At 46.9% G+C, this 27,508-nt stretch overlaps 1 protein-coding gene across 6 annotated transcripts in view; it reads left to right on the plus strand.

Moving 5' to 3' along the window:
• LOC8033234 (casein kinase I) overlaps positions 1–8,414 on the plus strand; it is a 48,017-nt gene extending 39,603 nt beyond the window's left edge. For all 6 annotated transcript variants that reach the window (XM_040503571.2, XM_040503570.2, XM_029979911.4 and 3 more), the window contains 2 exons: positions 1,649–1,872; positions 4,951–8,414. In XM_040503571.2, the coding sequence (XP_040359505.1) occupies positions 1,649–1,872; positions 4,951–4,999 (273 nt within the window). In that variant the 3' untranslated portion in view covers positions 5,000–8,414. The remainder of the gene's footprint in view (positions 1–1,648; positions 1,873–4,950) is intronic.
• The last annotated feature ends 19,094 nt before the right edge of the window (positions 8,415–27,508 follow it).

The raw sequence follows: 27,508 nt of genomic DNA on the forward strand, positions 1-27,508 counted from the left end.
CTTGTAGGCAAGACCCGATGGTCAGTGGAACTATAATGTAGTTGCACTTTCAGACAGCAAAGTGCTTGTATTCTAAAAATAAAATAAAAATTAATAAGGATATACCGCTTGTAGGCGTTTTGCTAGGTTATTGTATGTGTGTGGGCATTCATTGAAAAGCAGACTCAGATACTTTGCTGGTGGCCGATTCTGGTCTTGTGGTGCACATTTGAAGTTCCCACGGGCATTGCTTGTGCAACTGGGGTGCACAACTGAAAGATTCACTACATTCTAAATTCATTATAACAGACCTTGACAGTGACCAAGACTTCAGTCTGTTGTAAACGAAGTATGCTGTATGCAGATATGAAGTGTAACCAGCAGTACAGATAGGAAAACTAACCGAACTTCAAGAAGCAGTATGTTATATTTAAATGTCTGTTGTAACGACTTTATACTGTACTGCATGTTTCTAGTTCTACGGCAAAGTTATCTGTTTTGGTTGTTTTCATCCCCAAGTCCTGGGATTTTTAGGTGGGTGATGTGTTATGTGCCGGTTTGATGTTTCTTCGTTGCACTTGTGCTGTAAAAACTGCAGATAGACCAGAGGCAGCTTCTTTTCATTTGGCACAGTTAAAGGTATGAAAGGATGATCTTGAGGGGGGAAGGGAGGGGGGCCGCCTTGCTCATGTGTGGGGTTGGAAGTTAATTTCCTTTTGTTTCTTTCGGGTTTTATTTTACGGAAGGGGCTCTGTGGCGAGGCCCTTCTCGGGAGCAGCTTGATTAAGAACAGTCCAGTAAGAACAATCTAGTTAACAACTCTCCAGTGTGAGAGTGAACGAGATAAAAACTGTTCGGTTATGAACTGTCTGGTTGGGATCGGTCCATTTTAGAACAATCCTGTTCAGAACTGTTCGATTAACCCTTTGATGGTCGTCGCCTCAAATGCACTGCGGCGATTGCAGATTTGAGAGTGCCCACCTAAAGGCGAAAATGTGCACACACATTGTGGGAGTTGTTGTTATCTGTTATGTCTTTGGCGATTTTGGAATTTATATTTACATGGTGCTTTCACTTTCCTGCGGCTATACATACCAGTTTTTGAAATTAGACGCTTTGCGCACGTGACATGAGTGAGGGAGACGGCCGCTTTGCATGTCGGCTGCTCTGGCTGCAGACTTTCAAACTTTCGACACTTCTTAGAATTTAATTCGGAGGATTAGGGCTTACCATCGGACGGAGAAGCTTTGTAAATTGCCTCCGGTTTGGAATCCGAAGTCACCGGAATGTTGCGGAAGCGGATGTGCCAAAATCAAATCAAACGGGAGACAGGTGACAACTTTTTGCCTTCAATATTTTTGTTTGATGCTTCTAAACCCAAACAGCTTGCGGGTATTTTGCAAGCTCCCGCTAGATAATAACGAAGAAAAAGCATGTGCATTGACATTCTCTTCGCGCTATTCTTTCTGGAAACAAAACCCTACCACTGAGCAATACATTTTGGGAAAAAAAACTTGACCGTTAATTTTTACCATTCTTACCCGGGCCATTGATAATTGGAGAGCGGTCCAATTATAAATGTCCCGGGTAAGAATGGTCCGGTTAGCAAACGTCCAGCCAAGAACGGTCGGTGAAAGGGCGTGCTCACTGAGGTGCCCCCCTGTTGCAGTCCAACCCCCAGAAAAACGCCTGGCTGGACCAGGGCGGGGGCAACCCTCGCCAGGCGGGCAACACGCTGCTTGCCGAGAAGCTGGGCCAGCCGGGGCCCCCCCAGGGCTCGGTGCAGGTGGTGAGCTCCACCAACGGGGACCTGGCCAACGACGACCCCACCACGGGCCACTCCAACACCCCCATCGCGCTGCCTGTGGAGGTCGAGGTGGTCTCGGACACCAAGTGAGTACCCACACCCCGAGACCCTTCGTGTGCTCGCGTTTGTCTTACGAGCATCGTCAAATGCGCCGGTACACTAGGCTCGTGCGGCCCTTGGAAGTGAATGGCTGCAGAGCGCTCAGTCGTGGCACGTGTCTTGGACTGCCCAGAAACGTCGCAGCTTGCGACGTTTCTAGGCAGTCTAAGAGGTGTCCAGTGCCTTCACCTTGGCCTTCAGGATCTTCTGTTTGGTTGCCTTCCTGGTGTGCACCTTGTGGTGGCTTCTGGGGCACATGCCCATCCTGAGGACCCTCTCAAAGCCCTTAGGCCCCAAGCTGTATTTGAGAACAGCCATAACCACAGCAGTCTCCACTGCCCTCAGCGATGCGAATTCCGTCTTCGGGCACCTCTTCCAGATGAGCACGTTGAATGACTCATTCACGTTCTGAGTCTTCATTCTGCAGCACCTTTGAAGCAGGCTCTGATCGGATAGCCGGCTGTAGATGGGTACCAGCTCCTTTGCAGTGTCCCCCGTGAAGGCTGAGCGATGTGGACGTGGCACAGACGGTTTTCCAGCAGCAACCAGTGCGTTGTGGCAATTGTAGTGGCACCATGAGTCTTCTCTGCTAGATCAAGCTGCATGCCGTGGTGCTTCATCGGTAGATTATGAGTACGAGTGCTAGAGCGTACACACCTTTCTACATTTTGGTGTCGCCAGGAGCATTGTCTTTCAGAGCAGTCGCAAAAAAGTTTAGCTTTCGCATCATGAGGTTGATCAACTTCCTCTTCCTTCCAAAGTCTTTATTGCTGTTCAACTTTTCCATGCCACTGTACATCCTTTAAGCCACATGGTCGACACAGTCGTCCTTCTGGATGTCCTCGTTATAGAGGCCAAGACCAGCAACGTGCGTAAACGCCTTGCTGTCAGCATCACTTAGCATGGTGACATACTGCAGCTTGTGTAGCTCCAAAGATCTGCTGAAGATTATTCCTGCAGCCACAACCTCGATAGCATTTGACGATCCTCCAAAGTTCTTCTGACAAACATCTTTATGAGACTCCACCCAGGCCTGGTAGCCTTCTGCATCCCTCTTTGGGCCCAGGTTGCATCCGTGACAGTACTTGCTGTGAACGGAGAAGTCAAGCACCAAACCGGTTATCACTTCAATGACTGCGCCAACCCCAAAGTTCCAGGTGTGTCCACGCTTCTTTCAGGTACCGTCGTAACTGACGCAGACGTTGAGCAAGTCATCTGCGTTGTTGACACGGCCTTCTCTATCCTCGGACACCTGAGCTCCTCTCACTGCGGTCGCTGCCTCCTGCTTCACGTCACGCGCTGCTGCCATGGACGCTTCTTGCACCTTCTCTGCAGTCTTCTGATAGGTCTTTAGATGCATCGACGATAGTGCATTCATGCCCCCTAAAAGGGTCTTCAGCTTTGTGAAGCTGATGCCGTGGTCCCTTGCGACGACTCAAAGTCGCGTGGGAAGCTCACTGCACCAGATCACACCGACAGACGTCGACTGTGGCGTCGTCGCAATGTCCCCGCAAGCTCCGCACACGACAGCAAACTGAAGATAGGCTTCAACGCCACTTTCCTTCAAGTCCAGTTCATTTCCACAGCAGTTGGTACACAGCAAGGCACTCACCAATGTCTTCACGGCAGGGACGTCCACGAAACGATATCCGTCGAGCGCCGCATTGCAAACGTCGTCAGTTGGTTTTGGCAAGCCGGCAGATCGGTCCAAAAGCATGATCTTCCTCTCGGAGGTTATCAACTTCATCTGCTTCCTTCAATGCTGAACCACTTTCGGGATGCGGCGTAGAAGAAAAGGCTTCCGGAAACGGTGGCGGGCGCGACGGTTCGGGCGACGTCGCCGACGGGTCCTTTAGAACATCGGCCACCCGCTATGCCTCTCGAATTCATGAATTGAGAACGCTTACCGAAGCTCCCGTGCACTTAGGCTTTACTTGGCAACATGTTTGGAACGGAAAAAGATAAGTAAGATTGGAGTGAAACAAGCTAGATGTAGCAGATCTGACGATAAGATGTGGTCTGAAGTGTGACCGTCACGAATGATCACTTGATGGCTGAAAACCAGTCGTGGCTCTAATTTCGGTTTTCTGGCCAATAAGAAGACGAGTTCCGTCAAATTCCCTATGATTTTTTCCATGGAAGAAGTTTTTGTGACGGGATCCTCTCTGTGCACACATAACCTCAACCCGTGTTTACTATTTTACTAAAAAGTCGGAGAAACAACCTTTCCAACGAGAGTATGAACGCCACGCTAAGCCTTGCGGACACAACACTGTACCGTACGAAAAATCGGAAAAATGGTGCTTTCCTCGTCTTTCGCAAGCGCGCCGCACCTCAGAGCACTGCAGAGGTATTGAATTGTTTATTTTCTCCATAATTAACGCGCAGAAGTTTGCCGAATTTTGCCATATTGCTCATTAATACAGTCTAAGCTCATTATAACAGACCTGGATACAACAGACATTAGGATATAACGTACCGATTTGTGAAGTCCGGTTGGTTTCTCTCTACATACCATTCACTAAACTTCATATCTGCACACAACATACTCTTCTAACAACAGACCAAAATCTTGGTCCAAATCAAGGTCCGTTATAACGAGCTTAAACTGTAGTTAGAGGTGGCAAAACTGCAACATTTGAAAAACATACTTTTTGCCAAGAAATGGCCATTTTAGGGCCGCTTGAACTGTAAAGACGCTGCTTATCAATAAAAATGTTTTAGCAACCGAACCTGTTTCCATCTGCAGAATTGTACTAGACGGGCTGAACCAACTGCTGCTGATATCCACCTTAGCTTCCAGAGGATGTGGTTGCAGAGGCCCGCACTGCCAAGGATAAAGTCGACCGTTTTTGTCCTCCCCGTTGTTTCGCTCAAACGTAATCTTTATTGTAATTGGAAAAGTGATGTGATCGCCGCGCTCCCACATAACAAGTACCCCCGTTTGTAAAGCCGTCTTGGCTGGCCTACACAAACACCGTTCACTGCATAGAACACGAAACATCATGCACGAACGTCATCCACCCGTGAGGTGCCCACAACCGAGCCCTCTCTCCCTCCCCTAGGTGCTGCTGCTTCTTCAAGAAGAAAAAGAAGCTGGGGCGGCAGAAGTGACTGGCCCTGGCCACGGCCGCCTCGGGGACCCCAGACCAGGAGGCGGTGCTGCTGTGGGCCTCTCCGTCGGACTCCAAGGAGAGCGTCGGGGGAGGCCACACCCGTCCGGGGCCCCCCTCCCTGCCCTCGCCTGCCACCACCCCGGCAACCCTCAACGTGCTGGTCGTCATGGACGGGAGCAACAACACCCTCGCCACCTCCTCCGTCTTCTAATTTATTGGCGCCGGACGGCGACGCGACGACCTGCGGAGCGATACGGGGATGTTTGCCGCGGACGGCGCCGGCGTCACGCCGGCCGAGCACCTTTTTTGACGCCGATCGTGATTAGTCGAGCGCTCTTTCCGCACTTCGGTTGCGTTGTCTCAAAGAGCTCTTGGTGCTTCGTCGACGCGGCGTGAGCGACGTCCTTCGCCGAACGGGCGCGCCCCCCTCCGACGACGCCGTAGGCCTCGGCGTGCGCACGCGAGTTGCAGACGACGGGGCGAAGCACGCGCGTTCGGCGACGAGCTGTTTGCGACGGTCGATTAGACGTCCCTGGCAGGGCGTCTGGCATTAAGGGTTCCACACTGTGATTAGGAGGTTTGGCGTCGTCTGCCGGCGTTCGTACGTCGAGGCTTGGGAACACGCAAGGTCGGCTCGCTCGAGAGGCCGAAGGGCAGGCTCTATACCCCTGTCTCGGAGAAGAGCCGGACTCAGATTGGTGGAGGGGGGGGTGCAGGCCAACAACGGGGTTGGGGACGGTTGGCGAGGGGAACGTGTCGATTGCCTCCGCGTGCCGTTGTGCTTTACGTGCGGTGTGGCCGACATTGTCGTTGAGGCAAACTCCGTCTCTCTCGCCCCTGCGGATGAACTCTACTTCTGTGGCGGGCGTGCACCACGGCCGGACTCATTTCCCGTGGTCCCCCGACGGCAGACCGGTAACCCCTCTTTCGAGTCCGAAGCCTGGCGGTCCCCGCCCTCCCTTTTGTCGGAGTGGGTTTGCTGGATTGTTTTTCGGGTGAAAAAGAAACTTACGCTCGCTGGCGAGTTAGGTTTTTACTTCGTTCTTTTTTTCTTTTATTGAAATTTTTTTTTCTTTCTTTTTCTTTTTTTTATACGTTTGGAAGCGATTTGTGCTGCCCGAGGTGGCACTGCTAGGAGGTAGAGAGGGAGTCTCGAGGGGGCCGGATTGCACGGCACGCCTTCGTTGGCTGGAGAGGTCACGGAGACGACGGAGCCTACAGCTCGGCAAGAATCTGACTTACCGGGAGAATTGAGGAGGGCCTACGAAACCATAATCATGTACAAATTGTAAAGAATAGTTTTGTTTTTTTCTTTGCTTGTGTTTTTCTTTTTTCTTCGGGAGAAGGTGTGCAAAGGAAGCTACGTGCAAAAAGAAAAAGAGAAGCTTGCCTATCCGAGTTTTGCGTTACAAGGAGAAGTCGCGCTCCTTAGCTTGGGGTCGAACTTTTGGTGGGGGTTGTGATCCCCTTGCGCCTCCCCCCCCCCCCCCCCCCCTTCATCGCTGCCCCACGTCACACATACCCTCCCCCGCCCCATCCCCGCCCCCACCTCCAGCGGCCGTACGTGACGCCCCCGGTAGCGAGGTTGGCTTTACCTGCCACCACTGACGAGCGTGCCAGTTTGTCTGTTTGTTGTATCATACATTTATCTGTACCTTGTACATAAGAAACATAATAGGTGAAGCAAACACAAGGACATCTCCCCCACCTCCGCTTTTTTCTTCTTTTCTGTCACGTCCGCGTTTGGTCGAATTTTTTTTTTTTCCTCCTCCTTTCCGCTTGGGGGTTGATGGATCTTTTTTTCTTGTTTGTCGATATTGCCAGGAGCCAACAGCTTTTTTGAAAGATTGTTGTGAGAAAGTTGGAGAAGGGGGTGTGTTGAAAGGAGTTTGGTCGCCACCGCCGCAAAGCGACGGCGCGGCGGCATCAGCCGAGCGCGCGGCGGCGCTGCCTGGTCGGAATCGTGTTGTCCTCCGCGGTACTTAGTCATTTTTTGCGGGAGGGGTTGTTTGCGCGCCGCGGAAGAGAAAAAACATAAAAAAATAAATACACCCCCGATTTCCGGAAGCCGTGTTACCTGTGTCTCACAATGGAATGAATGGCTTGATCTCATGCACTGCTTTTTTTGTTTATTCGTTTAATTTTTTTCCCTCGTTTATTCTGTCGCGTCAACGTCTACGTGTCTGTCGCAGGAAAAAGAAGAAAAAAAAACACTTGCCCGCACAATCTATTCAAAAGGGTGGATCTTTTCTTTTGTTTGCAGTTTTCTGCCCTCTGTTTTGTTTTCTTTTCCTAATGTTTTTTTTAGTTGTTAAAGGCCGCTGTTTTTCGACTGCTCGTCGCTTGGAACAACGCAATACCGGTGTATTTAATACTGTCTTTGTGCCAGCGGGGTCGACTTTCCTTTGGTCGCGTGCTCCATGGCGCGCAAAAACCTGCTTTTTTTTTTTTTTTTTTTCCTTTGTAGGGGGCAGGTTTATTTAGGCTTTTTTTTTACTTCGTCTTAGTAGGAGCTTGTACGGTTGCCTTGACGGAGGGATGCGGCTTAGATGCCCCTAGGCGTTCCCCCGCTCGAAGGCGACAGCGGTAGAGAGAGAATGGTCGTGCACGGACAAAAAGACGCACGTGCGCAGTTCATTAAACGTGCCCCGTTAGGTTTTTAGAAGCCGCCGAACACAGTCCCAAAGTGGCGTTAACTAGCGCGCATCGTGGCGGCGACACGCGTCTGCAAGATGTGCTTAGCACCGCAGTTCCGCATTCTGAGAAACTAAAGTGCCTGCCTCTCTGTCTCTCTCTTAAATGGAAAAAAAAAAAAAAAAAAAGTTGCCGCAGTTTGCTGCAGTGTGAATAATAGGAACACTTCCGAACCGGCTCTAGCTGACGCCGACGGCACATCCGAAGAGCGCGCACATTTTGGTGACAAACGTTCTCTTCTGCCCCCGCCGTCTTTGATGACGATGATGATGATGATGATGCCACCGGTGTGCCGTAGTCTCGTCGTCTTTTTAGTCTGTGTGGCAAGCCAAAGATGCAAGGTGGGAAATTAAGGAGTGCTTGAAAGCCGATCAAAACCGTTGCTGATGATGATATTTTTTTCCTTCCGTTGGAGTGGGCGTTTGGTCGGTAGCACATTACTACATCGCATTACACGTGTTCATGACAGTTGTGATATAATCGGTTAGGGGGAAAGCCTTCTGAAAAAGCAGCAGGATTTCCCTGCTTTCTCGTCCTCTATTTTTTCTTCCCCATCTATGTATATTATGCTGAGCTAGACCTGTTTTTTTTTATTGCATTTTTAATTTTTTTTAAGTAGGGACACTTCATCGACACTAGTTTTTGGATGGACCGTGCACGAGTCTGTCCAGATCATTTCTGCTTTTGTGTGAATGAAAATAAAAAGAAAAGATGCCCGAGTCGAGCTGTCTTTGGTTTGCTTTGGGACGTGAGCACACTTTGAATATTAAGTGAAATTTTGGTCTGTTTTCTGAAACACTGACAGAAGTGTTCTCAGCGAGGACTGCTTCGGGCAGTCCTCGCTGAGAACTGAAAGATTCTTATGCTCTTTCTGAAAGATGCCATGAGGCATCTTTCAAAAAGAGCATAAGTTTGAAATAAACCTGTTCATTATATGCGTATGGTGTTAATCTTCCATAAAACTGTGTGCATTGCATTCTGGGAATCTGTGGGCCAGTAGTGGAGCACTTGGGCATTTTGCTGCCCACCGATTCCCACAACGCAAAATGTAGCATTATGCTGCGATGAGGCACTTTGAGTTTAGGAATAAGTCTATTACAGATTTGCTGGATATCTTTGAAGTCAATGCTTTACTGGTTCTGTGTTCCGGATTAACAAATCTGTGATGCTATGACTTCGGTACCCTTTGGGCTGCTGGCAAGATTCGGCCATTAAAATGTGTCCGAAGTTGCAAATTCCTGCTGGTAAAATTTCAATATATGACGTGCACATTCCAGATGCATACTATGAAGGTGATAAGGACCCCCCAAAACACACTCGACTAGTTTGCAGCAATGCAGGCAACCTCTTCCGTTATATGCTACAGATTCTTATCGTAAATATACTCCTTCCTTCTCAGTGCTGTGGCACCTGTGTTACTCGCTCGTTATTTGTCGCAACTTATCAAACAAGCGTTGAACTGGTTTAACGGTTCATTGAAAAGCCCCGAGGCGATCAGGCAAACATACTTCCTAGTTATTTGGAAAATTGTAGCAATCCGATCAAACGTCGCCTAAATGCAATGCCGGCATAAGACAACTAAATATGCAGGACAGCTTCCCCAAAATGTTTAGTTACTCTGGGTGCTTATTTTCGACGGGATGACCCGTGGGATGAAGAAAATGCAGGCACAGTACCCGACACACATCAAGGTTGAGAATGCAACCAGACTAAATTAGGGGTGCCCGACCTAATGCAACTGATCGGGACACGACCGATTGTTATTTGGGTTAATCATATTGACGCTTCCTGGAAATTTTCTTATTCGAGGAGTGGAGATATTGGTCGTTATATTATGCAGCCGGTTATTAATGAAAGTGGAGTAAGCGTCTATTCAGTGTTCGTTGTAGCACATTGGCGTTGCTCTCTGTTTACGCCTTTCCTTGGCGCTAGGAAATCGAGGGACTTTCGTTCAAAAAAAAAAAAGCTGTTTGCAACCCCCTGTAACGCCGAATTGGAGCACAGCTCTTGAGGAGGAGGAGGGAAGAATACTGAGGGGAGGGTAGACCCTCCTCCTCCCCTCATTCTTTAATATGCTTCGGGGGGGGAGGGGATCACGTGACCTTGAGGTGACCTTGGAAGGGGTCACGTGACCTCTGGGGTGACCTTGGTGACGGCGACGCCGCTCAAGCCGGAAACGGGCGCCTAAGAGCTGCGCTCTAAAACAGGCTATGAAGGACACTCCCAGCGAAGCGCCTCGGTTGAATTTTAAGCCTACAGGTTACCTCGGGGCAACCCACGGTGTTGTCTCAGGGCAACCTACGGTGTTGTGCACGGGGGAGGCTCTGCGCAGAAGTCTAAAGGAAAAGGTGTGAGGTACGAGGCCACCCCAAAGCGATCATTCGGCGCTTTACAAGCGCGTTGTTTGTGGCACGATCGGCCAATGGTAAGATTCCGAGCACAATTTCAACTCCACACATTGACATCTTGTGTTATTTATATTTGTTGCCTGGAACCTAGGGGACAATGTTGCGGAGTGGACACTCCTATTCCATTCCGGGGAATTAAACAATTCCAATTCTTTCAACCCTTTGGAATGGAGGCACTGGGCGCATTCCCACTTGTCGAAGGCCTGCGCTTCATCCCATTCCTCCAATTCCTAAACGTGAAAAAAATTGGCCATGATAGCCACATTTATGTTAGAAGTATGTATGATGTAAGTAATGGAAGAACTGTGGCCACGTTTTGTATGCAAGAGGAGGATAATAAACAATGTAGGTACAGCAACTTTGCCTGTGCATGTATGTATACCTGTATGCATGTGGTATCGGTGTGTGTATATATATGTATGGGGGAGGGGGTGCTGTATATCCTTTTATGAATGTAGGGTGCCCCAAGTCACCAGGCTCGATCTTGAATGGACCATAAAAATCGACGCTTGCACATAGCAATCTAAACTTTTCGTCAAAGATATCTTTCACAGGCCGGTTTTCCCTTGTAAAATTACAAAGCGTAGCTCCCTTTCTTTAAAAAATGGGACCAGGAAACTTCCCAGGGTCAGTGGCGATGCAGACCAGTAAGTCGAGTTGCGCGGCGCGTTTATCGCTCGTATTGATAGGTGGCGTCGGGGAGCAGCGTCGGAAGGTAGGGAGGCTCTAGGTTGGGCTCTAGTGAAGGTGGGCGCAATTGCTTGAAATTGCGCCAGTCGCAACTGTTGCAACTCTGTTGCTTCATGCACTTTTCCTCCTCTCGCCTCCCATTGCAAGCAACGAACACCAGAGCTTTCTCGCTCAGGGTTGCCAGACAAGCACCAGCATCCAAGATGGCGGAATTTACCATTTGCTTTTGCAGAAAACGTGCCTGCATACTTAATCTTTTTCAAATGCACAGGTGCGTCGTGGTGTTTGACGATTGTCATTTGGTGTGGGACGTCATTACGTCATGGTGTTAACGATTAGCCGCCCGGGCTGCACGAGCGCTGGCATAAAGACAGTGCGCGCATCAACGGGCTTGGTTTCATCTGAACACGAGGGCTCAAAGAAGTAAATGGCGTGTGCGTAATCTTAAAGGGGCCCTGCAATCATATTTAAGCGTCTAACTTTTTTGCGGTTCCCACATCCCTCGGGGTTCGGGCAAGCCAGTGGGCACGGACAGAGAAACTCAATATCGGTGCATCATATTTTAACCGGACAACGCGGAAACCTCCTTCACCGACGAGGGCAACCCGCGGTATCGACAGCTCGCAAAATGTGACGTTTTTGGTCCTGGGCTTACTACTGGTCAGAGCCGCTAAAAGCTCCTTTTTAGTCGAAATACAAAATTTAAGAGGCTCGAACCATTTCAGTTATGTATGAAAGTAGTTTTTGTTCAGTATTTTAGATCAGAAAAGAAACGAATGCAGTTTATAAAGTATGAAAATAAGAAATGACCCGTCGACATACCCGCCACTAAGCGGTGGAAAATGCCGCGCACACTAGAAAGGAGGAGTGGTACCAGGCGCCGAACACGGAAAGATCCCGGATGTACGCGGCGGCGCTGCGGTCGTATGCACGGGAGGATCTGACCGGCTCCCAGTGTTCCGAAGTCCTTTGGCGAGAAGCTTTGTCTTGCGGTTCCGCCGTTTCGCGGTATGGCAGCGCGAAGTGGCTCCCATTCTGAACTGATCTTTACCCGTGTTTTTCTGTCGTCTGTGGCCAATGAAGTGTCACGCCGAATTAGTGTTTAATCGCGCAGCAAATGCAATGAGAGCCCCTCTGGCTGCCCGCTGCATACAGCAAATCCAAAATATGCTTTAGTGTCGCCCTCTCGCGCCGTCGACACGGAGTGCTGTAGCCGTGAGCGCTCGCTCAGCTCATTACTTCTCCTCAAGTTCACGGCCACTCAAGCAACCAAGGATGTCACGGGAGAATATTTTTTTTCTTGTTTTTGTCATGTTAATTTGCGTATAACTTTTAAGATAAAGCGAATTTCGAGAAAAGAAGAGTTTCTCTAAGTTACTACGTTCAGTGCGCTCAGATTCGGTGCAAACTAAAAACCAGTAAAAAAGTCCTTGCAGGGCCCCTTTAACTTATCGGAACAAAACTTGTGGTTATGGAACAGTAATCACTTATACCTTGCATAAATTATTCAAGCACATTAATGGGCTCTTATGACCCAAGTTAGGAAATAAAACGACCCTTTGCCACAGACTCCCAGCAAAATTTAGCAATTAAATGGCGTCTATATCCCGTGATCCCCGATCTAGCAGTTGCACCCACCCTCACCTGAGCCTCCCAAGGAGGATATAAAGAAATATTTATATCCTCCTTGGAGCCAACGTTCTAGTAACGTTGGGTGTAGCTAACGTTGGGTTTAGCTCTGCAACGAGGTAGAGGGCCCTGAAAGTGACCCCCAGTGGACGCCGCCATGTTGCACTTTTTTAACACTAGACGTGTGACTCACAAGTCCTCAGACTTTTATGCAAAACTAAGCAAAGATTTGTATTGCGATCGCTGTAAGAAACATGATAAACTATTTTTTTTTTTTTTTTTCAATGCTGTTAGCCCCAGACACTGATTTCAATGACAATTGCTGGATCGCCCTTCCCGCTGCCGCGAGTGAAGCCGTCGGACGGCCATCTTGCTCATAGACGATTTGCAGTTTTGCTAGCGTTACAGAGGCTGGCGGCAGCGTGCTGAAGACACTTTTCTACTCGTTCGTCGCCATTCGTCAGAGAAGATTTTTAAGACCCTCTGTAAGAGATGAGACTTGCCGTTGAGAACACGTGGAAATGTTTACGAAAGCGCAGTGCAGCAAGAAAAAGCCACAAAAGAAATGAATAGTGTGTACTAGTAATTTGATTGCCATAAGCGTCTAAAAAAAGAAAAAAAATGTGTCGTTAATGTGGTCCTCTCCCCCTCCCTTCCCTTTATGTAACATTCCAGTTACATTTTTTCCCGTCGCTTCAGAAGTCTGGGAAGTCTGTGCTGCTCTAACGAATTTCCAAAATCTACTTCTGAGGGAAGTCAAACAGTTTTATAGCCTGGAAGTAGCGTTTGTAATAGGGGTGTGCTAATAATGATTTTCCAAACCAAATCGAGCGTGAATCGAATAATTTTCAAATAGTTATTGAATAGTTGGGTGCAGTACAGGTTTATAAAGACTACAGATTAATATGGTTTTCTAGAAACCATTAAAAGAACAGAATGCTAAATAAAAATTACTAGAATTAAAAGGTGTGATTAGATGGAGGCAGAAACTATAACAATGTACGAGTTTTCTGGCCACAGCAGGATTTTGGCAGAATGCAAAGTGCAAAAGAAGCATAAATCATATCAGGAAGCCAGTTGGAGTTGGTATTTCAAAACAGAAGAAACAAACAAGGTCAAGGTGCGGAATGTGAGCTCACATCTCAGATTGCAGAAACAATTGCTAGAAAAAAATATATATACAACTTATAATTACACGTCTTTCCACAAAGCAGATCGGGATAGAATCAGTTGAAGGTTTATAATTCAAAGCATGCAAGATTAGTTTTGTGAGAAAGTGCGCAGTTAACCGTATGTGCAGTGGAAGACGGGTAGAACTACCCCATACGAATATACAAACCGGTACTGCTCGCGATTACCCTGTATAGGTGTTTAGCAAAGGCCTGTGAAGAAAAATTTTTTTGCCATGAACCATTCAGACTGGTAACGAACCTTCGAAAATTATTCAAAAAATATTCGAAACTTCAGAAAACATTTGATTCAGATGCTGAATCGAATAGGGCGATATTCGACCCCTTATTAGAAAATTATGCAGATTTTCACAACTCTAACTGGTAAGCTACTTCCAGGTATAGCGTGCACATCCACTTTAAAATCATTACAGGAAATCTGGTTGCAGCAGACATTTGGATACTTATTTACCAGCTTTGGCTGGTTTTCCTATCTGCCGGTGATTCAACCTTGGATCTGCATACCTCACACTCTTTTTACAACATACCAAAATGTTGTTCACCACCAAGCTCTGAATTACAAGGAGTTTAGACTGTCCTAGGCCAAACACACAGAAACCTCAGCTTGGCTTACATGTTTCCTGCACCTATTGCTTCATATGTCGAAAAATGCCTTTTAGCAACCCGGCTTGAAAATATATTGTGGCTGCAGCAGCATTTCACTAGTTTGGCCCGTGTTATGTGTTCAATTCTTGTACTGGTGAAAAATGTGTGTCATCCCAAGTGGAAGTCACCCTTGTATCCCTTCTAAAGGTAGGTGTTCCTTTTTAGAGTTTTGCATTATTAAAGGGGCCCTGCAATCATATTTAAGGCTGCGGTCCCACGGCGGCCATGACATATGACGCTTTCCGCACGTTTTCGAAATGCGATTGTGGCGTGTTCAAGCTTTCTAAAATTATGTGTTATATATCATCTTGTCCTGTACAACATTATCTTTCCTCTGATGTAGGATTTGTTTTCCTAGTGCAAAACGCTAATTCAGTGGGCACCCGCGAACATTGGCCTTTTCGGCAAAACATGGTTTCGTAGTACAGTGGTACAGGGTGCACAATTGGAGCAATTTATTTCAAATTTTAGAATGTTATAGAAGAAGAGTGCGTTCATTGTCATTAGAGGCCCTTTTTTCGTTTTTCATTTTATTTTGACAGATATTTACTTTAAAAAATGTACCTCGCGGAAGCACATTCAGTCGCGGATTTTTGGCCGCCTACTCGGTCATTTTATTTGAAACCTTTTACATGTGTTTGCAACTATGGTAGAAAGAGCTACGCTAAATTTCATTGTAATATGGCCTAAACGTTTTTCGGAATGCTCATGTGAAAGTGAAAAGTGACAAAAACAGTTTTTTTTGGCAAACTTCATTTGGTAGTACAGTGGTACAGCGCTTAGGGATTGGCACATTTGAATAAAATTGTAGACCTGCAAAGAAAAACATATTCTGTTTTGTCATTAGAGGCCCTTTTTCTAAATTTCACCTTTGAGTTTCCATAAAAAAAGTTTGAATATAGGCGAAATCACGAATTTGTTGATAGTCAAAACCGAGTATTTTGACCCTTTTTGGCAGACATTTAGGCCGATATTTTTAGTATTAAATGGAGATTACTGTTCCAGGTCCTGATTATTAGCCCACATTTTCACTAATTGAGCCTATTTATTAAAACAAATCATAAAACATACAGAAAACACAAATTGGATGTCTGGTTGCGCCCTCTATGTGGCGGTGGCTGAAATGTGACTACGCGAAGTTCAGGAAACTGCCGAGGATGGCGCTGATTCCAGCTGTGGTTGCCAGCTTCGGAAACTGATTGTACACTTGGCTTCTTCCGTTTCTTGCAAAATAACGTGCTGGAAAACTTGGTCGAAACTCGTGAGGTCCTTTATAACACGGTACTTTCTGCTAATATAGCTTTTAGGAAGAATTTCAGTCGCTTTCATATTGTCAAACGATTTTTTTTTTTATGCGAGGCTCCACCGGTTCAGTTTGCTGAATAAATTGTTCACGCAATCGATATCAAAGTTTCAAATTACCGAAATGCCAAAACCGCCAGTTCCGCGTAGATACGCAGCGTGACGCACGTGCTTCTGGTGCGTGTGCACGTACGTGTTTGCTGCGTGGTTCTTCGGTTGCTGCGAGTTTTCGCGTATTTATTGTGCACTGCTTACCTCCGTCTGCGCACGCCTCTCATCCTTGTAACTACCCCTGCTCTGTTTGCCTAGAGTGAAGTTTGTGTTTGTCTTTTCGTTCGCTGTCTAAGCTCGTGTCGGTGTCCTTCCTACTGGCTGCTGCTCGTGTTTGCGTACCGTGTTGGTCGCTTTGATTACTAGGTCCCCTGCTTATGGGGTGGAGCAAGCGGTGGGCGTCGCGCCAGGGGTGGGTCGTGATTGGGGAAACAGCTTAGCAGCCGACGCCGACTTCGGCGCGTTTCTTCTGCGCACGCGCGTACTGTCATTGATATCGCTACTTCGCGCCGTGACGATGCGCTGATCTACAGGCCGGTCGGCGCTCGCGCGATTGTTGAGAATTCTCGAGCGTGTATTTACTTTTCGATTGTTGAAAATTCTCGAGCGTGTATTTACTTTTCGAAAGCCATAATAGAATTAAAGTGGACATTTGGCCGGCAGCCGGCATACCGTGGCTCTGAAAACAGATTGCTAGGAGTGCCCTCTCATTCGCTGGTTCCTCGCTGGGTGCGCGCAGTCCGTGCTTCTGGCCTCCCCGGCCGCCCAAATGCGTTTTTCTGATGCTTGTTTTGTTTTCAGTAAACAGACAATAGATTCCTGCTGATATTCTCCTTTGTAATCTTCACTCTTGACAACTCTTTAGTGTTGGAAGGAACTCCGTCAAATTTGACGATAATGCATTTGTAAGTACAACTGGAACCTCATAGTTGCAAGAATACTTTTCCTGGATTGTCTGCATTAGAGTGCCTCCATGTGCGCTTCGCGCACATGAAGGCTCCCTAGTCTGCACCTTTCTGATAATATGATCGGTCTCCATAAATTGCACTTCCCCGCTTCGGGAGCACGGCCAGCGGTGGTTCTCTGTCGGTCATCGAACCTCACACACGTGAAGCGTTGTCAAAGCTGTGATATACCGGGCGTTTTATTATTATGTTTTGTTTTGTTTGTTTTTTTGCTGAAAGAAATTATACTTTGGTATTCCCGGGGTTAACATTATCGGCTGCGGCGGACGTAAAGGAACGAGCGTAAATTGACAGTTAGTGGCCTAATAAACTAAAATTTGCCATTTGCGAATGCTGGAGAGGGGGCGACCTCCTCTCCCCCGTTCGCTCCGCTGAAGTGGAACAGGGTGGGAGGAGCTCCCACTCCGTTCTTGACCTGTCACCGACTACAGTTGCGAATTCCACTTGTCATTTTGGAGCGATGACGAGATAGAGCTGAGTCATGTATTGCGTTCTCTGAGATGAAGAACGCAATGCGCGCGGAGTTGCTCCACGTATGCACCAGTCACCAGTAAAAACGACCTGTCCTCCGAGGAGGTCGAGCGAGACACCGGCTGACATGGGGGTCGGTCACCTCACCGTCACCACCGTCTACCGTGCCTTCAAAAACACGGGGCGCAATGTGTTTCTGCAGTATAACAAAAAAAAAAAAAAAAAAAATTGAACAAACAAGGTGCAAACATTCATTTTTTTCCTAAGTGTGGTTTGCAGGGCTGAACCGAATACAAAAACGATACGCCGTGCTGGGATGACGTCGACTACAATGGTACACGATCATAACAAGAGCACAAATCCTGCCACATTATTTTGCTACAGTGATAAGAGCATATATAGACGCTTTCAGCGAGTCAGTTACTCAAGCTGCCACCAGTCGGCGCGCCCTCCAGATGCTTTCTGGGCCGCCATAGCCGACCTTCAGTTTCCCGCCGTTCCTCCACGTTGTGTGCTGCGCCGGCCACCACCGGAGCTTTGTTTTGATGTTCTTTTATGTTGCGCGTTGAAATCGTGTGTTTTCTTTGGGTCTTTTTGATATCTGGGGCTTTCTTTTATTTCATTTGATATGTACATTTCAACATAGCTCTTGTATTTTCTTATTTATGGAATGGAATCGGACAGCGAATGGATCAACGATACAAGATTATAGCCTAGGCTTCAGAGACCATGTAAGTTCATCAAATTCTTATGTTTCTGACGCTAATAAAGGGCAGTAAACGCCATTGCGACCTGTGCAAATTTCAACTGACGCAGTAATTATGCTCTCGCAGTCGTGCTTCTTGCTGCATGGGCGCCGTCGTTTCCGTAATGCCGAACCACATGTAAGCGATTTAGCGTGCGACGAGTCGAGCGACGGCGACAACGACGGGAGTCATCGACGAGCAACGGAGATTTCTCACTGCCGCCCGTCGCATCGCTCGGTTTTCGGATTTCTATAGAACTTAGCGCTCACCGTCTCCATCGCGTGCTCCCGTCGCTTCCATGCGGTTTGCCTCGTAGCGCGACTGACCGAGTGACAGCGAAGCGGGTCGCCGTCGCTTGTCTCGTTGCTCGCCAAATCGCTTACATGCGCTTTATACTTAATAGCGGAAGCTTAATGTCACTTCTGCATCTGAGAATCAAGAACTACGACTCTTGAAAAAAAAAAAAGATTGAATTGCTAGTTCATTTTTACCCCGTGAACCCGGATACCCAAACCATTTTGCTGTGCAATTAAGTATAGTCGAACGCGAGAAAACGCGAAGAAAGTCCGCCTCCTGCCAAAAGATCCGTTGATGACGACACGTACGGCGACTTTCTTTCGCGTTTTCTCGCGTTCGACTATACTTAATTGCACAGCAAATGGTTTGGGTATCCGGGTTCACGGGGTAAAAATGCACTAGAATTCACTCTTAACTCTTTTTTTTTTTTCCAAGAAGCTCCGTAGCTTCCCTTGAATTTCGATGCACACAGCATTGAACCATTAACGCCTCGATATTAAGTATAAAGCGCATGTAAGCGATTTGGCGAGCAACGAGACAAGCGACGGCGACCCGCTTCGCTGATTTGGCGAGCAACGGGAGCAAGCGACAAAGACGGTGAGCGCTAAGTTCTCTAGAAATCCGAAAACCGAGCGATGCGACGGGCGACAGTGAGAAATCTCCGTTGCTCGTCGATGACTCCCGTCGTTGTCGCCGTCGCTCGAGTCATCCCATGCTAAATCGCTTACATGCGGTTCGGCTTTACGGAAACGAGCGCGCACATGCAGCGGAAGCACAACTGCGAAAGCCTTATTGCGTCAGTTGAAATTTGCATAGGTCGCAATGGTGTTGACTGCCCTTTATTAGCGACAAAAACGGAAGAATTTGATGAACTTATGTGGTCTCTGAAGCCTATAGGCCACAATCTTGTATCGTCGATCCATTCGCTGTCCGATTCCATTCCATAAATAAGAAAATACAAGAGCTATGTTGAGATGTACATATCAAATGATTAAGAGACAGCCCGAAATATCGAAAAGACCTAAAGAAAACACGATTTCCACGCGGAACGTAAAAGAACTTGAAAACAAAGCTCCGGTGGTGGCCGTTGCAGCAGACAACGCGGAGCAACGGCGAGAAACTGAAGGTCGGCTATGGCGGCAGGGTCACGTGACGTCAAGATGGCGGCGCCCATGAAATGTTGCCTGAAAGGGTCTATATCTTTGTCCGCGATGCGGCAACAGAGACATTATTTCCAAATTAGAGTTCGAAGTTAGCCTTCGATGCTAGCACTGACCAACTCACTTCACTCACAGGGTGAAAACGTGAAACTTTGTATCATTCGGACAGAGATCGAAAAATAACACGCACCGTTTCAACTTGGACACCCCAAAATAATTAACTTTAGTAGATCGCACGCAAAAGCTTCGCGTACGCAATAAAAATGCCGGTCAGAAGTACGGTTCCGCAAACAAAATCAACATATGAGTCATCAAATTATGAAGAAAAACCAGGTGTGAGCGTGCCAAAAATATTCGACATTTATTGTTGTCAATATTTGTTTTTCTATCCACGTGCTTATGTCGCAGTGGAAAGCCGTGAAACTCCCTATAAAATTATTTTGGGCAGTGTTTCCGACGGTGCTCGCTCGATCGTAAAATGCCGCTTTGTTGCTACTTTGGCGAATCAACCAAGGAAGCCACGTTCACCTACAATGCCCTGTCCACAAGAAGGGAAATCGAAATTTTCGCTTCGTTTTCTTTTTTTTTTTAATATTCTTCTCTTCTGCACGATATAGGGTATGAATTATTATCCTTCCCTGTACTCTCGCTGCGACGAACAGTCCGATAGACGAGTCACCCTATGACAAAGATGAATCCCGGAGAAAAGCTCACCGGAGAAAAGCTCACCGGAGATAAGCTCACCGGAGAAAAGCTCACCGCAAAAACCGGCGGATGCGGAGAAAAGCTCACCGATTTTTTTTCTACTGTTTATATGGAGGCTATTGGATCATACGTAACATATATCAATTTATTATCATTAAAATTTGTCAGCTTTGTAAAAAAGAAAATGTCCTTTTTTGTATTATTTGTTAAGATTATTGGGTATATTGCTCCAAATTAATAATTGCGGGCGAAAGTTTTCTGTAGCTTACTTTGTAAGCAACGAAAGCCCAACTCAAATTTGTATGAACTTGAAGAACAAAAAAAAGTTCGAAAACTTAATAATGTCTGCCTAAAACCTAAAAATCAAAACTGTAAATGCCGAAAATCCGAAAGTGCATGCGCGCAACAACCGGTGCCTGGAATTCTCTTTGAAGCTTTTACTAATTTTCGAAAATAGGACAAAGCAGTCGGTAGGATATCAGAACTTTTTTTCTTTCACGGAGAAGCACGTTTTCTAGCCGTTCGTGCTGGTGTTTCCACACGTTGCCTTTGTGTGATAGTGCCTTTCTGCGGCGAGCCACCCATGACCTTCTGAGCTGCACACTGGCGCCGTTGTTACTCGTGACCTATAGACGCTTTGCAGCAGCTGCGCATGCGCGCCGCCATAACTGACCTTCAGTTTTTGTTTCTTCTTATTACATTTACTTCACTTCATCATAACCACAGCAGGGCAGTTTATTGATATTTTAAATTGTACTGTGCCCTTCTCCACAGCCTTGGCCTCGATCTGTGGAGGCTTGTCAACGGTCGCTTCAGTGGCTCGGCATATGGAAAAGACAAGAGAAGGTCAGCAATGGCGGCTGTAATTTAGCGCGTGTGTAAAGCGTCTATATAAGAAGTAGACTTCGGTAAGGTGGCGAATAGGACGGGTTGGTAAACGTTATACATGATAAAAACCGCTCAAACGACGACGACGGAGTGAAGACAACAAACACGACAGGACAAATCTGTTCTTGCAACTAAAGTTTTATTAGTGAAATTAACAGAAAAAACAAACAGAAAGAAAACAGGAGTAGCCGACACTGATTACATCAACAAACAGCTACTTATCTATTAGGCACTACAAAATATTCGGAGCTGAAACGGTTCACACACCGCTATTCATATTAGCTCGCAAAGAACAAACATCTTTATTTGACAGAGCTACCGACGGCACCTTGCCAGTAGTCAATAAATTGTTGTCTTTTTTACCGGTGTACGATATTCTGATTTTATACCATGCGGCTTCATTAATATACAGAATGGGTGATTACTAATTTCTGATGAATTAGTAAATAGGCCCAATGAACTTCATGAATATTACAAAAAAAGAATACATATTTATAATGAAGTGACGGTTGCGAATTATGTTAAATTACAACGTTTGATGCAGAATCCGCTAAGTTAAAAAAAAAAAAAATCGATGAGCTTTCTTCCGCATCCGTCAAAGGCCGCGGTGAGCTTTTCTCCGCATCTGCCGGTTTGGCGGTGAGCTTTTCTCCGGTGAGCTTATCTCCGGTGAGCTTTTCTCCGGTGAGCTTTTCTCCGGTGAGCTTTCCTCCGGTGAGCTTTTCTCCGCCGCCCGACAAAGATGGGGGTCCCGAAAATCTCCTAAACTCGTGTTTGTTCTCAGAGACGCATATCCGTGTGTAAGAAAAACCGCGGCCCTCTCCACAAAATACGGACATATTTGATAAATAGCGTTGACTTGAGATTGAACTTTTCATTTGCTTTGTAAACACAAGCGTGACGTCACGTGCGCATCCCACGCGACCCAACTGAAGTCTGAACTGGTGTACAATGTGTGGACAATAGGGCATTATTTTGACTTCCCGGCCGCGACGACCTTGGCGAGGGAGGACAGATGGGGGTCCCGAAAGCTCCTAGAATCGTGGTTTGTTCGCAGGGACACACACATCCGTGTGTAACAAAAAACGCGGCCCTCTCCACGAAGCTTACACTGGCATTGTTGTGTAACTACTGAAGATGCCTCCCGCAAGGGAGGCGAAACGTGTTTTTTCCTGTTCGGTGAAGTCGGTGCTTTTATTTTAATTATGTTACCAGTCGGCCTGTGTGACCAGTGCTCATTTGAAGAATCGCCTTTGTCTTTCCTGAACCCTAACAAAAACACCCTCATAACATTTTTTTTACTGTTCGGCTACGTTGGCATAGCCTATAATCGACATAATTTTTGCGAAAGCCTACTTTTATTTTATAATTATCTGTAACCATTTCTAATTGAAAAAGTGACAAGTATAATAATTATATTATGATTTCATATCAAAATTCGACGAACCGGGAGATGCGAAATTCGGTGAAACAGCTTTGCAAAAAAATATCCGGTGCCCGAAACTTGCTTATATTAAAATGTCTAACATGTGTATGTGTTCTAATACAGAAGATGAGTGCAATGTGGAAACTGAATGCCCTCACAAACAATTGTCAACGAGTTGGAATTTTTGATGAATTCCCCTTTGTCGAGTCATCCTACTACCGATTGGCCTCTTCAATCAATTGCCCGTCGACAAATATTGTTGTTGGTTTATTTGCCATCTGGTGTAAGGGGAGAGTGTGGGGCTCGTCAAGCCGACATCTGCCAGCATTTTCATCACGCCTCCAGCGCCTGTACCGACTGACGCCGACGAGTTGGTCTAGAAATAAATACCCACGGACTATACTATAGCCGCTAAATATCTCTACGCGAGCATGATTTGTTTTCAAAGGGGCACCCGCCTGTCGGTGCTTCTTTGAATTATACATACGTCACGGTCAAAACGTTCCGCAGCTAATGAGTGAAGGCCGACCAACCTATTTTGTCCAATTGTCCGTGTATGGGAGATGAGAATGCCACTGCGTCAAAGACAAGACGTGTGCGAGCGTTGCTAAAAATAGAGACCACTATCGATGTTTTAGTATACATGGTTTCATTCTTAGTCAGAGCGCAAACAGAGGTTAAATGTCACGAAAACACATACACAAAGACAAAAAGCACTTTATCACGGCGCATTGTATGAGTTGTTATATTAGTGGGTGGAATCTGGGACCGGACATTTCATCGAACGCCGTTTAGTCGAACGCCGTTTCATCGAAGCCGTTTCATCGAATGCCGTTTCATCGAACGCCGTTTCATCGAACACCGTTTCATCGAAGCCGTTTCATCGAACGCCGTTTTATCGAACGCCGTCTTATCGAACGCCAGGGTGGCATTCCCGCTTCCTGAAGCTGGTCGGAGGTGCCCATCCCAGGTCCTGGAAGTTTTTGACTTGCATCGCCACAGAACATCAACTGACGGAAGACAAGCTGGAGACGATGCTGAGTTCCCAAGAGCCTCCTCGCCAGAAGATGGCCATATAGCGGAAAGGAATGTGAAGGTCCGCCTTTTTTATGAGAACCGACGGACCACGGCTGTGGGGGACTTTTTGAGAGCAATCCCTCATCATTTGAAACGGTGAATGGCTGTCGCACGAACACATGAAGCCCCGAAAGTTTTTAAATAAAATTTGAAGTGACGTACTTACTTTTGACTTCAATGAGTCTTAAAACTAAAAACAAAACAATGTTTCGTTGTAGTTTCATAAACAGCACCTCAGCTTTAGCTACTGCAAGCTTCGGGCAGTAAAAAAGTATCGATAGAAAGACATGAGAGGCTATGAGGCTCAGATGGCTAAAGTTGTTGCGCCTGCGCAAAACCTATGTCGCCTTCTGGCCTCCATGAGTTGGAGTGCGCTCTCACCGGGAGTGCGACTTTTTATTTATTTGTTACAATACCCTCAAGGCCAATCGGGTAATACAGAGGGGGTGAACAGATATGCACATTGTGCGAAACAAACATAAAGACCGGGACAAATATCTTCATGGGTTACTTGCATCAAAATAAATTGTAACAGCTACAAGTTTGGACATCGAAAAACCAGACAATGAAATGGGTGAATGACAGGAAAATGCACTCGATCCGTGCATAAAAAAGCATCTTTCACACTTTTTATTTAAAAGACAATCGATGAAACGGCCGTCAGCGATTCGATGAAACGGCGTTCGATGAAACGTCCATTTTTTCGATGAAACGGCGTTCGACCAAACGGCGTTCGATGACATGTCCGGGAACCGTGATCCGCAATATTTCGCGCAAAAACGAAAGACACCAGAATAAACAACAAGTAAAACCACAGAGCTGCCCCGCCTCATATCACCCTCAGTTGGAGCTCGACTGACACATTGCGCCGATCAAGCATCACCAACAGCTCAACACCTAAACGCCACGGCGTTCACTATCTTTGTTTGGGTGATTCCACCGGTTCCCGGACATTTCATCGAACAACAGCTAGGCATCTTCGTCCGATGAAGCTCTGTTTTACTGATTGGCGTTTCATCGAATAGTGGACATTTCATCGAACACCGCTTCATTGAACGCCAACTCATCAAGTAGCTTGATCGAATTATGTTTCTGCTATCAAATTATTGCAGATATAATAACTACGCTCGTCATATTTTGTAAATAACGGTAGCCTTTAGCGAAAATTGTGTTGCATAGTTAGTTTCGGCCATCAGCAAATAGTGAAAAATCTCTCTCTCTCTCTCTCTCTATATATATATATATATATACAAAGGAAAAAATGCGTACTGTCAGAGTTACTAATTCGAAGTTTACTACGACGTTTCGAGCGGGGACCACTCTTCATCACCTAATGAAGAACGGTCCCCGCTCGAAACGTCGGAATAAACTTCGAATTAATAACTCCGACAGTACGCATTTTTGACTTTATATATATATATATATATATATATATATATATATATATATATACAATTTACTAATACAATGTCTGGACATTTACACTTACCAAGTAACCATTTTCAGCTGTGATTTGAGACTGTGTTGCGGTTATCCCGCTCTTATTTATTTATTTTTTGTTTCTCTTGTTCCTGGCCTTTTTAGTATAGGCTTCCACCAGCTCGCTTGCGCGTGAACTCTAATTTCAAGTGAAACAAGTTTGTAAATTAGGGTGACACTATATAGGTTTGAAATCATATACCAATTTTATTGCCATTTGGTGAGCCACGTACGAATTTTGAAATATATCTTTTCATCCAAATAATCGATTAGTAAATCGAATAGCGATTCGGACGAATTTACTACGACGGGAAGAACGAATTCGCAAATCTCATGGCAATTAGAAAATTTCAGCCATCCTTGGTTTCCGATTGGTCGCGCTCAGTAGCGGCTCCCTCCGCACAGAGTAGCCTCGAGTCAGAATTCGCGGAGTCTCCACTGACCGGCCAAAAAAATGAAAGCCGCTTACAACTCCCTGTAACGCCGAATTAGAGCGCAGCTCTTGAGGAGGAGGAGGGAAGGGCACTGGGGGGGGGGGGGGTTAAACTAACCAGGGGGGGGGGTCACGTTACCTTGGGGGTCACGTGACCCCCAATGCCGATGATGTCATCACTGACGTCACTGATGACGTCATCAGTGACGATGACGATGCGGGTACCGATGACGTCATTAGTGACGTCACTGATGACTTCACCAGTGATGATGACGATGACGATGCGAATGTCGGTGACGTCATCAGTGACGTCGCTGATGACGTCATCAGTGATGATGACGATGACGATGCGGATGCCGGTGACGACATCAGTGACGTCACTGATGACGTCATCAGTGATGATGACGATGACAATGCGGATGTCGGTGACGTCATCAGTGATGATGACGATGACGATGTGGATGCCGGTGACGTCATCAGTGATGATGACGATGACGATGTGGATGCCGGTGACGTCATCAGTGATGATGACGATGACGATGTGGATGCCGGTGACGTCATCAGTGATGATGACGATGACGATGCGGATGCCGGTGACGTCATCAGTGATGATGACGATGACGATGTGGATGCCGGTGACGTCATCAGTGATGATGACGATGACGATGTGGATGCCGGTGACGTCATCAGTGATGACGATGACGATGTGGATGCCGGTGACGTCATCAGTGATGATGACGATGTGGATGCCGGTGACGTCATCAGTGATGATGACGATGACGATGTGGATGCCGGTGACGTCATCAGTGACGATGACGTCATCGGGGGGTCACGCGACATCGGCGGGGGTCACGTGACCTCGAGGAGGGGGCCACGTGACTTCGGGGGGTCACGTGACCCCCCACGAGGTCACGTGACCTTGGTGGGGGGCTCGCGCGGTGCATTATGGGACATTTCCCATGATGCACCGCGCGGTTACGCCGACGCCGACGGCGACGCCGCTCAAGCCGGAAACGGGCCCCTAAGAGCTGCGCTCTAAAAGTGCGGCGCTTCAACTGCTCCCGCCCAGACGACTTGATGTATTTGTATACGCCCATGACATCGGCCGCGATCGGCGATTGAGGTTCCGTTAGCCGACGCAAGCGTCAGCGGACGTCTCATATTTTCATACTCTCATTTAACTACAGAAACAAAAACAACAAAAAAAGTCATCCAGTTCATGTTCACTATTTTCACCACTGACAAGATAGTCGGTAGTCGACGAGTTTCCGTGCAAAGCCGATAAAAACGAGGCACCAGATCAACTTTTACGGCTGCCATCAGGAAAGATCTGGCTTGTCGCGTTCCCTCAACGTCACTCCGAATATTGTTTGTGCCCCGCGCACCATCCTCTTCTAGCAATATTTTTATTCTCCCCATGTGATTTCTTTTTTATGTTCTTACTGGTGTTTGATCATAATTCGGTCATTGAAATAGTTTTTGCTGCGGACCCTACCATTATTTTGACCCTCTGGCAGCAAAGGAATATTATGCCGGCATTACACACGAAATAAGAATGTAGACACTCCGTCCCATATCTCAAATTACATCACAATGTGTTTACACAACTGTAGTGCAGAGGTACGATGAGCAGGGTCTGAGAAAATTTTAGTTTCAGTATTTTCAAAAGAGCGACGAAACAAAATAAAGAAAGGACCGCCAATCGGCAGCGCGTGCAAGCAGCGGCAGTAGTGACAGGAAGCGCGAGGTGTGTCTTTCGTACGGCCGGCATCAACTCACGCACTGTCCGAAGATGTACTCTGTTTTACTCGTAGGATTGCAACGCTGCGGAATGTAGGCGTGTGATTTCAGAAAGCGCGTCCTACCATTTCTGCGCGCGAGTGCTCCTGCAACCCAAGCATTGTATACAGTTACGTCCTCGCACCCGTGCCTTGGCCAGCCCCGTACACAACTTATGCAGTATCGAAAAGGCATAGTTCAAAATTGACGGTCCCACTTTTCCATACCGCTTCAAAACCCCATCTCGCTCAAATCACTTGGCAGCCGGAGAATTTTGTCCTCCCAACAATGAACGTGGGCGCGACGCGCCGGAGGGTGAACACGTGAAAGGAGGGGCGTAAGAGTGGAGAAGGCAACTCAAGGTCGCAAGCGACGGGAAAAAGGGTTTCGAAATTGGCGCGCAGGTTTTGCAGCATTTGCTCATAGCCAACGCCACCCTGGTGGTTCAACTAATGTTTTGTTCAAGATGGCC

Source organism: Ixodes scapularis, unplaced genomic scaffold (genome assembly GCF_016920785.2).
Source record: "Ixodes scapularis isolate PalLabHiFi unplaced genomic scaffold, ASM1692078v2 PGA_scaffold11__112_contigs__length_91849675, whole genome shotgun sequence".
Lineage (NCBI taxonomy): Eukaryota > Metazoa > Arthropoda > Arachnida > Ixodida > Ixodidae > Ixodes > Ixodes scapularis.